At 45.0% G+C, this 14900-nt stretch overlaps 1 protein-coding gene across 3 annotated transcripts in view; it reads left to right on the forward strand.

Annotated features, from left to right (window-relative positions):
* RUNX2 (runt related transcription factor 2) overlaps nt 1-14900 on the forward strand; it is a 251017-nt gene that overhangs the window by 164511 nt on the left and 71606 nt on the right. For 2 of the 3 annotated variants that reach the window (XM_019520966.1, XM_019520968.1), the window contains one exon: nt 13388-13561. The exons of the other annotated variant lie outside the window; for it this stretch is intronic. In XM_019520966.1, the coding sequence (XP_019376511.1) occupies nt 13388-13561 (174 nt within the window). The remainder of the gene's footprint in view (nt 1-13387; nt 13562-14900) is intronic. 3 annotated transcript variants of the gene reach the window in all.

The following is a 14900-nucleotide window of genomic DNA, read 5'->3' on the forward strand; positions in this document are numbered from 1 at the left end:
GTACTCCGTCGAGGGGAATTGCACTCAGAGAGCTGAATGGACTCTGTCAGGTGCCAGTTGCCCCATTAAGCCCATCTATTACCAGCAGCACACGATTATCACCAGATTCTGACTTTTAGAGTATAAAAGCAAGGGCAAAGAAGAGGGGTGTTAAGCATGATTTTTACTGGGGAAACCACCAATTCTTTATGCCTTTCAGAGGGAAGAAAGGGAGACATCCATCAAACTGTCAGTACAGATTAGATGCCACAAAACCTAAGCCCATGGAACCGCCAGGAATCTGTAAACCTTTTAAAGACTATGGCTGTTTTTGACATTTAGAAAGAAAAATCTTTATAGATTTTCATCTAAAATGTTAATGGCCCAACAGCTAAACAATGTTTCACGTTTCTCTGAGGTCTGACAGGCTCCACACACGCTAGATAGAAGTCCGGTTTTAAAGCTCAGGGTAATTAGTTTTTGTTTTATGACCGAGAACAAATAATGCTCTGTCTTATTAAAGTGGTGGGGAAAGCTGTGTTTGATTTAAGCAGGAAGGCTGCTTCATCTTGGCTTCTGCCTACATTGAGTCTGATTTTAGGTGCCCTTTATGTAACAATAACTTGATGCTACTCAAAATACTTGGCACCCCGGGCGCTGGCGTGGAATGTAATAAGAACATTTTAGTAGGTCTGAGTGTGAGTAAACTCCAGTAGTCCTGGAATGAAAGGGTTGGGTTTTCAATGTATGTCTCTCCCTTCCTTGGCATTTGCAGACAATAAGAATACAAGGATTAACATAGTAGACTCCGTTTATTACACATGGGTGGATAAAGCAATTATCTGTCTATCAAGGCTGTAGTAAATTGTGCAACAGCATTAACATGGGTGGATACGTGGATAAATGCTACTCTGCCACAGAGGGTGCTAATACACAAGATAATCCTTCAAGTCTAACTTGTAAAGACTGTTTTCTTTTGGAGTTTATATCAGATTACCCTTGTGAGCATGGATTGAAATGGCATCTTTTTATTTCGAACCGCATTTTCAACTCTCTCTAGCCATCTGAATTTTATTAGCAAGGTTATTTTAGAAACATCCCTACTTTAATCGAGTTTAAACAATCTGCTTAAAACCTGTTGTATGGATATAAATGCAACAGTCTTCTAATGCAGCAAAACAGTCTGTTGAAAGATGCAGTGCAAACACACATCCATCCATCCATTATTGCTTAACTTTGTTTCTTCCATGCCTGAACTCCCATTGTAACCACAGCATTCAGTCTGCAATATGCCCTTGGTTTGAGGAGGAACCCCCTCTTCCCCCCCATGTACCTTATTGATGTCTAGAGAGCAGAGGATTGCAAAGCAGCGTACAATTGGAGAGGTCTTAGACTAGATTAAAACTAAGTACCTTAAATCTGTTTTAATGGTTGTGTTTACATCTCCCCTTCTTCATTCCTTTAAAGTAATCAGGTTTCGCAAGCGTTAAGAAAACCAACCCCTCTTGCCAGCTGGAGAAAGGCCAGTTCAAGCAAGAGATTTTTTTCTCCAGCCCCTCCTCCCCTTTTTTTTTCTATGATCATTCCTGCTATTCAGTGTCGCAAGCTAAAGGAATTGGTGGGTTCTTTAGAGGATAGTTACCTTGAAAAAAAATATTTCTTCCCACTCTTTAAAGAGATTGTTTGATGATGGCGAGGATGATAAAGTCGAGACGAGGAGCTCGTGCACTTTTGAAATGCTGCTGTCTTTCTTTTTTTTTTTTTAAATGTCCTTTGCTAAACACAAAAAAGTGTGGAGGTGGGGTGGAGAGCGTGCAGCAGATACCAGCATGCAAAGGGAATTAAGCCAGGGACTGGGAATTGCGTGACAGTCTCTGTTTGTAGGAGTCGTCCTTCGAAACTTTGAACAGCGATGCCAGCAACGCGTAGCTGGTTTGCTGGCACTTACACTGATGCTTTATGCTCATCAGGAAGATATAAAGGTGAACGGGGATATTTTGAGGTCTGAGGGCTCCTACACACCCTATCTACTCTGCCTCTGTGACGGTAGTGTTTGTGTTCTCCGTCCCCACAAATAGCCACATCCAAGCAAGAATTAAAAAGCGCTTGGAGAAGACAGTGAAGTACAAGCCTGAGATGGGGAAACTGTCCCTGTGGGAGACAGAAACTCATTCATTTATTGCTCCAGCTGATATGCAGAGTGGAGGTGAGTGGGGGAGGATGGGGGGTCTACCACTTACAAAGCTATAGCCCATCTGAACTGGGGTGCAGAGACCTTTGGGAAGGGGTGGGCAGGAGGAACACACTCGCTGTGCTACACTCCAGAGTGATTTGAGCAGTTGGGAAATCAGAGGCCTCTTGAATGGTGTTGCAAATGTCCACGCAGGGAGAGGAGAGCCTAGGGGAGGGTGTGAGAAAGCTAGGGCCCGAGGCTGAGCTGCAGAGTAGGGCAGACGGGAGTACAGAAAGCCCTGGAGAAGCAGATCCAGTCAGGCCTACAGTGAAACATTCCTGTCCCTTTCCTTCTGTCTTGGTTCATTTGTTTTCATTGCCGGTTTCATTCCTTGAATACTTTTTATATCTTGGGTTCTGTTCTGGCAGCAAAACCTGTGCAAAACTGCAACCTAATGGCGCCCTTAGCTCTTCCGCACTGGCAGGCGAGTGGGGTGGTACAACCCCAGCCACCATTCCCATCTCCCCACCCACCTACCCCCCACCCTCCGCCAAGACTGGCTTTGAGCTGGCAGACTCTGGTCTCACCGCAGCTGTTGAGATGCAGCATCCAGTGCTTTGCCTGCCATACCGTTCTGCAGGAGGAGGGCCCCATCTCAGCTGAAAACAACTTGCTCCCCAGCTCCTCCGCCAAGATGCACCTGTGTGCACGTGCTTTCCCTAGCTCCCAAGCAAATTTTTGCAAAAGTCAAAATCTTAGTGCTGTGTGTTCTCAAAGGCTTTAAAATGCTGGGTTGGTTTCAGTCCTATGGGCTAGGTTTGCACACACGTTTGTCTTGTGCCAGAATTTACTCAGCAGCCTGCTGGAAGAGTCTCAGGGCCTTCCTAGGTGCCTCAGCTAGGCTGGCATAAGCTGACTTGATGTGTGATCCTGCTCCCATTCAGATTCACGGTCCACTCAATCTTGCCATCTTCAAGGGCTTGGGCACACACCCAGCCCTGAATGGGCCCTACCTGCTTTGGACCCGATCCAGTAAAGACTTCAACTGAGTTCTTCAAACTTTGGATCAGGCCTTTTCTTTGGACTGAGGTGGTCTGCTTGAAGTCAAGAAAGGAAAAGGCAGCTGGGAAGTGATCCGTGTCAGGCCCTAGGAATAACACACGTAGCCAGCTGGGCCTGTGAACAGTGTGTATGCTCATTCACATTATTTCCTGGTAGTGGTTTCAGGTACATTTTTTTTACCTGCTCTGTGTAAAAATGTCTCTGCTTTAAAAACAAAAAACCTACAAGGTTTTGCTTTCTGCACATTTAACTCTCATTAATACTAATAGGAGACCTATGTGTATGGTTGAGAGAATAAACCCTTTAGTCTTTGAGGCAAACTGGTGCCTATAGCTATTTAAGAAACAAACTTTTTTTTTCCTTCCCTCTGATGAGTGAATTAACTGCAGCTATTTGCCTTGGTAGCACCTTGTTTTATGAATTATAACAACTTTTCCTACATAGACCCTATGGCCTAATTATGTAATTATGTCTCTTGGGTAGATTATATTTTTCTTCTCATAATTATGTCTTTACCCAAGAGATTGGAAGGACTCCAAGCTTTCTGCTTTCTTGGGTAGAAACTGTTTGTGTCTCACTCTCATTTTTTTTGGGTGAACTTTGAATTGTATACCAATATATACAATATATATGTATATATGGCTCACCATGGGGCTGCCTAGGGAAACCGATTAAAAGCACAACAGTTTATCGCAGTTTATGGGTATTTATATGAAGATGGATTCAGTAAATGAGAGCCCTTCTGACTCATGTCAGGCACCCTTTCTGCAAGGGGCTGGTGTACTCTTTTTGGAGAGAAGTGTATTAATGGCTTTCTGATTTCACCTCCATAGCTAAGAGAGAGAGTTGTTTTGGAGCCCTGTCTTGCTGATATGATATATTGACTGAACTTTGCAACAAAAAGATGAATATTCCTGTCCAATTCTGTACATGGGGCATTACTCTTTGACAGCACAGTGAGCTATCAAGATATCCTTAGTTCCAATTCTGTGCTCAGTTAAACCAGAATAACACAGCTCCTGTGACTCTGGATTGATGCTGGTGAAGCCAAGATCAGACTCAGATCCCTAGCTGGTCCTGTTACAAGTGTGCAATTTCTGTTGATAGCGATGGGATTAAATGCTGTAAAATGTCCCTGAATAATACTGTTTGAAGAAGCTCCTGAGATGTGATTCATTCCCTTTACTGATATAGGAATGACATCTACACAGCACCCAGAAGTATTTTACTTCTGCACTTATTTCAAAGACCCCTCCTCTCTCCTGATCAATACAGGTTTCCCTCGATTTATGCGGTACATGTGTTTCTGGAGAATGGCGTATAAATCAAATTTGCTTAAAGTGAACCCACTTTACAATGTAACAAATAGGGATAGGTTCCCGTGGCAGTGAGGAAGGGAGTGAGGCTGGGACTAGGGAAGGGGCGGGGAGAGGGGTGCCACTCCTGGGGCTGCATAAGGCAGCAAAGCAGAGGGAACAGAGTGGCACCCACACCAGCCCCGGCTGTAGCAGCCCCAGGAGCGGCTGGTGCCAGGTGCCTGCAGCTGCTGGGCTGCACCATGCTCTGCCTGTCCCCGTGCACCTGGGCTCTACCTGTCCCCACTCACCTCTGCTCCTGGGCTGCACCATGCCCTGGTGCAGGCAGCTGGTGTCAGCTCCTCCTGGGGCTGCTCCAGCACAGGCTGGTGTGAGTGTGGACAAGCGGAGCTCCAGGTGGTACAGGGCACAGCACTCACTTCTCCTGTACCCCTTGCGCCTGGGCTCTTCTTGTCCCCACTCAGCCCAGCCTGTGTTGGAGCGGCCCTGGGAGCAGCCAACACCAGCTGCCTGCACCAGGGCATGGCACAGCCCAGGAGCTGAGGTGAGTGGGGACAGGCAGAGCCCAGATGCGGGGGGACAGGCAGAGCACGGTGCAGCCCAGTGTCTGCAGGCTGTTGGTGCCGGCCGCTCCCAGGGCTGCTGCATCCGGGGCTGGTGCAAGTGCCGCGTCCTGCACCTCCCAGGGCTCCGCTTGTCTGCACTCATGCCAGCCCGTGTTGGAGCGGCCCCGGGAGCACCATGGCCCTGGCGCAGCCCAGGAGCTGGGGTGAGCCCAGGCTTGGGGGGGACAGGTGAAGCACAGTGCAGCCCAGTGGCTGCAGGCAGCCGGCGCCGGCCGCTCCCAGGGCTGCTGCAGCTGGGGCTGGGGTGAGTGGGGCCATGGCCCCTTCCCCTCCCCCGACAGACTTACCTGCTTGGGTGGGGGGCATCTATGCTGATCGCATACCAGCAAATTTACCTCGCATATAACGAATCACAGGTCTAAATATGCTCATCGCCTAAGAACGAATTCACATATAAAGAACCTGCATAAATCGAGGGAAACCTGTAGCATCTCATTTTCTCCAGTATAAGGTTAATAGGAAAAGAAAATCCAATCTTTCTCCTTTCCAAAATGCTCACCTTTAGTTGGGAGTGAGACAAAATTTCACCCACCAAACTCCAAACCCATTCTCACTGAAGTCAGTGTGAAAGCTTAGGATTTGTAGGATCCAATTCATAATCTGAATAGTTCTTCTCTCATTATTTGTGCTGCCCCTTAAGCCCAAAGTCCTCTTACATGTTATGTCAAGTTGCCAACTTTTTTGTTCAGCTTCTTTAACCACACTTCTGTTGCCAATCTGAATAAGCATGTCACATAACTTGGAAATCTGTGCACAACAGGTGGTCACACATGATCTGAATTTTAGCTATGTTTATGAATTTTTGCCATGTTTATGAATTTCCTATGCTTGGGTTTCTTACAAAGACATTTGACAATCCACTCCCCCCAGCACTTGCTAGTTTTGTTGTGACAAAAGCATATCAAAATAAAAGAGGTGGAAATGGGCAAGGAGTGAAAATACCCAGACCACTCAGGAATAATAAAAACATCTGTCGACAATCTGGCAACCAGAGCTCCCTGGTACCATAAAAAATTAGTGGGTGGTTTGTTTGGTGCTAGAAAGGAAGTCCTTTGAATGTCACTGCATATGTCTAGGCCAGTGATTCTCAACCTTTTTAGATGTGAGGCACCCCTTAAAATACTCAAGGCACCCCTCAGAAAATGCCAGGTCCTGAATTTTCACCCTTCTTTGACTACAGAAAAATAATAGCACAATTCTTCTGTTGCAAAGAACTCAGAAAGACTACAATGAGGCAGAATGTTTTTAACACTGGATTTATCTGATGGATCATGTTTGCACACTTAACAGTGCTAACATTGCATGGCACCCTGCAGCACTCTTGAAAGGATTTCAAGGCATCCCAGAGTGCTATGGCAACCTGGTTGAAAATCCCTGGGCTAGGCCTAGTGGCTGTTTATAGACATTACATTTTTCTAGGTTTAATTCAGACTAAGGCATCACTGGCCATGTCTACATGAGACGCTTATTGCGCAGTTGCTTGTCACTACTGTGCAGTAGCATCGCTGGGTGTGAACTGTGATGCTCTGCTACCGCACAATAACACTGGTTACTGCATTGTCATTTAGTACCTGGCTGTGCAAGTACTAAATGCGCAGTAACAACTGCGCAGTGGGCAGCTCATGTAGACGTGCCCACTGTGTACATGTGGACGGCTGTAGTCCAAATTAAAATTGGCTCCAGTCCAAATGAACGAAACCTCACTGAATGAAGATTAAAGTTTATGCAGACCAGGGCAATCCAAACTAGGCAATTTCGACTGTGTTAATTAACATGTATATACAGCAGGTATCTAAGGCTTACCATTGCTCGTGCCCACCACCAGGTGAAACAAACTAGCACAGTTTTGTGGCCCCGTTTGTGAGTGGTGGGCAGTGTCCAGCACCCCTTGCCGTCTCTGCTACAGAAGTGCACAAATGCATAAAAATCTCCCTGATGGTCAGTGGTCATCTATTAACCCTTAATTTGAAATGAAATTTGATTCGAACTGTGATGCAAATCAGTTAATGCTGTTTAGAAAGCAGTGAGCATGTCTACAAACAGGGCTGGATTAACCCTTTAATGGGCCCTAGGCAAACAAACTTGTGGGCCCTGGGCTGATCGAGACCCCCCTCCCCACCCCAGCGTTGCCGCCTGCAGGCAGTGGGGCTTGGAGCTGCTGCTAGGAATCAGCTACCATGGCAGTGAGGCTGGTGGAGGGGAGGGGAGGGGAAGGGAAGAGAAGGGAGGAGGATGGGGCCATTCACAGTGCCACCACAGAGGGAAGGACCAGCTCGCCCTGCAACTGAGGTCCCTAGGCATGTGCCTAATTTTCCTATGTGTTAATCTGGCCCTGTCTACAAATGGCTAGTTTGATTAGTTTTAGGTACTGTGTCCATAGGTAGACAATACATGGATACATGGATGACAATACAAAACATGACGAGGTAAATATGGAGCTTCAGCGACCTCAAATAGCCAGAACTACAGACTGACTCTCAAATGGTCCTGTAAGAGCTTGTCCCCAGATCCACAGAGGGGCTTAGATGTGGCTAACTAACTTGGTGGATGGGATTCAGAAAACCAGGGTAGGTGTCTAAGCCTCCTATGCAGCAACTGGTGGAATTAGGCCCAAAAGAATGGGGGACAAGCAAGCCAGAAAGGATGCCTGAGCTAGCCAATACAAAGTGCCACAGAGAGGGGGGCGCTTGAAATCCTCTGCTATCTCCCAAGCTCAGGCACTCATCTGCAGCTGTGAGGGAGGTGCTTCAGTGTGACTGAGTCACATCTCTTCCCGGACTTTGTTGCCCTTGTCTTCCTTTTGGGCCTGAATGTCTGGATCACTCATTTCTTTTAAGATATGGTTGAGTTAGTGATGCTGCTGCCCATCTCTAATTAATAATATATTATAATATAATATAATTATACACAAACACACGTATATATGTAATGTATGCATGCATGTGATATATAATATTATATTATAAGTATACATACACACACATAGCCTAGTGGGTAGAGCACTTGACTATGAAGTGGGCACCCTGGATCCTAGGCCCTCCTCTGCCTGGGGGCACTCAAAGCCCTGCTTCAGCCTGCCACCTGAGTGCCCTGAACAGTATGTAAGAGTTGGTTGGGGGGTATTTATTGGCCTTTCTTTTCAAGTTGTAGGAAGGAACAGAAGGGTAGGAAGGAATACAGGTTTCCCAGCTGAAAGCAGTTTTCTGGGAGGAGGAAGATGTGTATTCTAGCCTCAGCATGGAAGCAACTTCTAGCTCCCCAGCCCTGGCACAGCTACCATCTGCTGGAAGCTATGCTTGCCCCACAGACGGGAAGCAGGACCCTGGCAGAAGTGGTGGTGGCAGTGTGGGCGCAGCTCCCACTTGTTTGGCTGCAGCAGGGGCACAAGAAAAGCTCCCTCTCCCCCACTGCTGATATGCCGTGGAAGCCACTAAGGCTCACGTCAGATTGGAGCTGGGTTGTTTTAGTCCATGGCTTGAAAAGGTTGCTTTCTCCTGGCCTTAGGTAAGAGATAAGTGCTGATAAGTTCAGCAAAGATAGTGCCTCTGGGCATGCCCAAGAGCAGAACTCCAGGCACCTAATTGACTTTACTAGAGAAAGTTAGGCCCCAGGGTTGCTGCAGGTGCATACTGATGAAGAGCAGGAAGTTTGTGAATCTCAGTCTCATACTTAGTACTCATATTCTGCTTAAATTGCACTAGAGGCACCTAAGTACTTTTTTGGATGTGGTCTTTAGGGATCAAAGAGATTACCTGCCTTCCCAGCTGCCACCTATTAGCAAATAGGGATAGCGGTACTTGTATCCAGGAGACATTCACATATGGAGCACACACTAAAGACATAACATCCATCTAGAATTGAAACCTTAGCATGCTCTCTGTCCTGGATGTGATGGGTTATTTTCTGGACCTACATCAACTGGCAAGTTTAAACAGTGTTCATAGTTATGCATGAATCCATAGTTTGGGTTTGTTTTATTGCCTTTACTTTGTCAGCAGTGTGTTGTGGTCCAATTTATGCAAATTACAGTTTGTTCCTACAGCTCATTCAGTGGGTTAAGTGCAGTGCAGTCTATTCTCAGATGTTTCTTATACAGGTTTGCAACTGGTCTAAAGGAGCTTTGAAGGGCTGATAAACTAATATTACTCTTTGTCATCTAAATGACATGTGAACAGTTTGTGGACAGAAGAAATTTTGGGGGCCAGGAGATAGGAATTCATGAATGGCAGTGTAGGCTCTGACACAGCGTGCTTGTACTATATGGAAGCACTTCTTTCAGTTTGCGTCCATCCTGTTAATATTTTTGGATGCTCTCTTGATCTGATTCACAGCCCATTGAAGTTATTCATTGTAATCTGTCATGCTCCTGTCAGATATTATTGACTTCTCTGAGTTTTTGATCACAACCTTATTCAGTATCTCAGTAAAAAGTCCTGGTTTTCTCAGTCTCATCTCCTGTCAAAGACTTTCCCTGTGACAAATCTCCTTTGTTACCTGCATCTGAACTTGCTCTGTTTCTATTAAATTTTCTTTGAAATAGAGTTCCTAGAATTGAAAGCTGTATTCCCGTTGAGCTGTTTAATAGTATTATAATATTCCCAGTATTATTTTCTCCTGCTTTTTATGCAGCTTCATATTGCTTTTATTGTCACCGCTGTATGTGGATCAGAGGTTTTCATTGAGTTGTCCACACTCATGGCCTGGGCTTTTTCCTGAAATAAATTATGCCTCACACATAAGACAGAGAAATACATCTTTTCTTAGCATGTTTCCTTGAAATCAGGAATTTCTCTGTCAACGAATGCATATATCACTGCTGAGATGAAAAGCAGCTTTTGTGCAATGAACTTCAACTATTGAGCATGTATTTCATTATTCTTACTGAAGCACTGCTTGGAAATTGTTTTTAGGGTGGGTCAGTGTATTCTGTAGCTCTTCTGGAGGTGGCAGGGGTGCTGTACAAACATCTATTGGGCCATCAGGTTATAAAAAGCACTTGGTTTCCTGGTTTGCAAGTGCTAATATAATGCTTTCAGGTCTTGCTCTCCAAGATGCTGCCTGACTGCCTTTGACTTAGGTCTGTTTTTTAGAATCACAGCTCACCATACAAGTGTTACTGCAGTGGAAGAGCCTCCTTGGCCCTGGTTTTTTATTATAACAGAATGGTCACACAAGCTTGGGAAGAAGAAATTTAATATAACTTTTTTGGAAGACCTCACTGAGTAATTTGGCTTCTGTCTGGTGTCCACAGCCCCTTTTCTATCATGACCCTAAAATGTAATTTTTTTAATGGGGGCTGAGGTGTGAGCTATGGCTTCTATCTGCCTTGCGGGGCCTTATCATTCCCTTCCAGGCCTGGGATTACCTCTACTCCCCCTCCATTTCATCCTAACTCTGGATTCTTCCTATTTCAATGGCACAGGAAGTTCTGTCTTCTTTTCCACTAGCAGACAATTGCTGGGTTTTGCCTTAAAGGCAACTGCATCTCAGCGACAGATTGTTTGATGTAAATAATTAATATATGTGGTTAAATATAACTTTTGTTATAACAAAGTGCTACACAAATGAATGAGGCATCATAAGTAAGATGGAGAGCATCAAGTACATACTTTTCTGGCTCTATCCAGGAGTGGTGATCAAAATCCAGGCCATCCAATTGAAGGCTTGCAGGCTGCATACAGGTCAGGGGCAGCTGGTCCAGGGGTCCTGCAGCTGCTTCTCCTATAGCCGTGCAGTGCAGAGAGGCCCTGGCCATAGGCAAGTTTGCCAGCCCTGACCTAAGTAATATCAGTTCATGTTATTAGCACACTCCACAGTTAAAGCTTGTGCATCAGTTTGTTAGTGAAGGGATTTGAGGTCCTGGAGGAGGAAGGGCACTATATAATCTTAGACTAGCACTTTTGTCTCAAAATTCAAAACAAAGGCCAATTTGGGAGTAGCTGCACTTTCATGTAAAGCCAGCTCTGGTGCATAAGACAGTCGAACTCATTGGCCTTATTTTGAGCCCTCGGAAACTCATGAGGATGATTATTAGGAACAAATATGAAAAAAGGGGGATGGTGAAAAAGTCCATTGGGAATAAACACATTGAGGGAAAAACAGGTAAGAGCGTGAGAAAAAAAGAGGGAGGCATAAGAAGAGAATGTCTAAGGAAATAGGATGTGTAAAAAAATGTGCTTAGATTTAGTAACACTTAGCTTGTAAGCTAGGTGCTTTACGTAGATTCAACAGATAGTGTTAAATATAATCAGTTTAGATCTTATCGTATTGAGCTGCCACTGCAACATTTCCATGAGCCTGGCAAGATATCATTCTCCCCTGATGTTCATCAGCACGGACTCTATCGAGTACCTCTTTATGCCCGTTTAGGTTGGGGACATAGGGAGGGAAAGGTTCTAATATATAGCATCTGTTTTCCTTTAACTAGAAAAAAACCATTCCTGTGTGTCAAATCTTGGATCAAAAATTAGTTTCAAAGCTCCCCTGCATGGTTTGAAAGAGTTTTATAGTGTTCAATTCCACCCAGTCTCCTTTCACACCCCCCCTCCAAATATTTTTATTTATTTTTTGGATAGAAACGTGATTCCTCTGAGTTTTGTTTTTGAATTGCCACTCTGGTACATGTCCTGAAAATAACTCGCCTACTTTCATAATGAGCTGTTAGGATGCTAATGAGATCAAGCGCACCGTACTTCCGGCGCTCGGGCATTGTGATGACGGATGATGTAAACACACCTGCTTGTAGAAGTGCAGGCCAGTCTGATGGTTACAGCACAAGACAGGCAGTCAGAGGATAGAGGTTTTAGTTGCAGCTTTGCCAGAGCCCCATGATCATAGCCAAGTCTTTTAATCACTTCGTGCACCATTTTCCTCTTGGATTTCATAGACATTAGGGGCTGGAAGGGACCTCGTGAGATCATCGGATCCAGCCCCCCTGCCATAGGCAGGAAGTCAGCTGGCTTCAAGTCACCCCAGCAAGAGACCAAGTGATCTCGAGTGACCCCAGCAATTTCATGCATCAAATTGAGGAAATAAACCCTTTCTGTACTATATTCACAGGCTAAGGCAATTCAGCTGATGAGGTGCTCAGATGCTGAGGTGGTGATGAGGACCCTAGAAAGCCTTTAAAAAGGAATTAAACCTTAAAGGAGCAAAAAATAGAATAACAGAAGATGTGTAATTTCTGTATTGTGATCATAAGATCTCACCAGCGTAATAGCACTGGTAACAGCGTGTCAACATGGGCACTGTTCTGTTGTGATGAGTGCTGTTTAACATCTAACAACTGCGCACCAGTAAACATCATCCTCGGTCAATGCATGTGATAACATGCTACTGAGCTGCTAACAGAAGCTGGTAGAGAGTAAGGACGAGATATGGCCTTTTAAGCAAAAAGGAAATAGGGGACCCAGCAGCTTTGGCATTTTTTCCTTACTACACCATTCTTTGTTCTTCACGCAGGAGAATGGCTCTACATTTCTGTTTTCCAAAAATCTCCCATGTTACAGAATAATGAAAGAAGCAAAGACGGGTCATAGCAAATTGTAGCAGAGTAAACAAGAAAAAAGGAAACACATATTACTTGGCTGTCCAGAAATCTCCGTAATTAATAGAACCATTAATTGCATAATTCGTCCACTCTCACTCACACAAAAGATTGCTGCTTTATCCATTCCAATATAGTTAAATCCCCCCTCATCCCACCACCCTAAAAAAAACAAACCTCAGCATCACGTGGATGTTATATAAAATAGTTTTTTCTGCTAAAGTTTATTCCGAGTCAAGATGTAACACTTTTTACACTTATACACATCATACAGCTGTATCTGTACCAGGGATTTCCCCCCATGTAATAATATCAGAAAAGGACTCAATAAAACTTTTAAATACAGACTAGCCATTGGGCACACAACTCACACGGTGGCATCCTCACTCAGCTTGTTTAAATAGTCAGAATAGCACTGAAGTCAGTGGAGCTCTGGCTTTTTAGACCCACCGAAGATGGGCCCCACAGTTTGTAACACTCAGGTGCCCTAGGCAGGGTCTGACAGTACAGGATCCTGTGCTCTCGTTCCCCAGCAACTCCCTTTCACCACCTCTGGTTTCAGTCAAGAGTCCATGACCAGTTACTAGGTCCTTGCAAAAAAGGGTTTTTGGGGGTGGGCTTTTTGGTATAGTAAATTGTTCGATCATGTTAATAATGCTTTTATTTTATGATTTGCTGTTTCCAGGGCACAGACAGAAGCTTGATGACTCTAAACCTAGTTTGTTCTCTGAACGCCTCAGTGATTTAGGGCGCATTCCTCATCCCAGTATGAGAGTAGGGGTCCCGACTCAGAGCCCACGGCCCTCTCTGAACTCTGCACCAAGTCCTTTTAATCCACAAGGACAGAGTCAGATTACAGGTAAGAGACAGACTCATAGGTTTAATTTGCACAGGTGGTGATAGCAATGGGTTATGGATATTTTTGTCGCAACTTAGATAAACGAGGCCATTACAGAGTAAGTGATACACACCTATCAAACCTAGCTGGGGAGCGGATTGCTTGGTAGCGTTTGAATATGAAAAATGTTTTTCTTCCTTATTTTTTTAAAAGCCTAAACGAGAAAAATCCAGCAAAACTGGGCAGTGATCTGATGAAATTGCAATTGCCACGTTGCTCTGAATATACTCCCATGTGGAGTAATGGCAATCCATAGAGATAGTCTACCTGAGAACGTGTTTATGGAACAGGGTTTTTAATTCACTCATAGGGAAAATGGCCACCATTATAATGTCAGTATAAGGAGAAAAATATAACCTTTTCATATTGTGCTTTCCATTTAGCACTGGTGTTTATCATTGTCACGATGAACAAACTGGATTATGTGGTAATTACGCAGGGCTGCTAATGAGGGCTGTATGCACCAGTTATGACTGTGTGCCGAGGGACAGGATTTCACTGTGGTGAGAGACAACATACAATGCTGTGTGCAACAAATTATGAAACTGCAATGGGATTTTAACTACAGCCGGGCCAGAGGTTTGTGACAAAACCCCACGGTCTACAAATGCACTGGCTTCACTATTTTGTAACTTGTAACTTCAGTGGAAGGCTTCGTTAGGTCCTCTGAGACCTTTTGAGGCAGCCTGTGCCTACTTTTGGCTCTGATTTCTGCAAGTCTATATCTATCAGATAGAGATATGCCAAGATGCGATCGATCCTTGAACAACCTAATAGCAGTACCAGAAACCCTTAATAAGTGGAGGTATATAAGCAAGATTGTACTGTACCTGGCATGGTGTGCTTTGCTTGCCTGGGCTGCTTTTATCACATAAATACAAAACACAGTTTCATAGTTGGTAGGGTCGGAAGGGACCTGAGCAGATCGTCAACTCCGACCTCCTGCCATGGCAGGAAAGAGTACTGGGGTCAAACGATCCCGGCAAGGTGTTTGTCTAGCCTTGTCTTAAAGACCCCCAGGGTAGGAGCCAGCACCACTTCGCTTGGAAGTTGGTTCCAGATCCTAGCCGCCCTGACCATGAAGTAGCGCCTCCTGATGTCTAGTCTGAATCTACCCCCTGCCATCTTGTGACCGTTATTCCTGGTCACTCCTGGCAGTGCTCGGAGGAACAGGGACTCCCTCAATGCCTGCTGGTCCCCTCTGACTAGTTTGTAACAGGCCACTAGATCCCCCTCAGCCTTCTCTTGTGGAGGCTGAACAGGTTCAGGTCCTGTCGCCTCTCCTCGTAGGGCCTGCCCT

Source organism: Gavialis gangeticus, unplaced genomic scaffold (genome assembly GCF_001723915.1).
Source record: "Gavialis gangeticus isolate Ggan-Ray unplaced genomic scaffold, GavGan_comp1, whole genome shotgun sequence".
NCBI lineage: Eukaryota > Metazoa > Chordata > Crocodylia > Gavialidae > Gavialis > Gavialis gangeticus.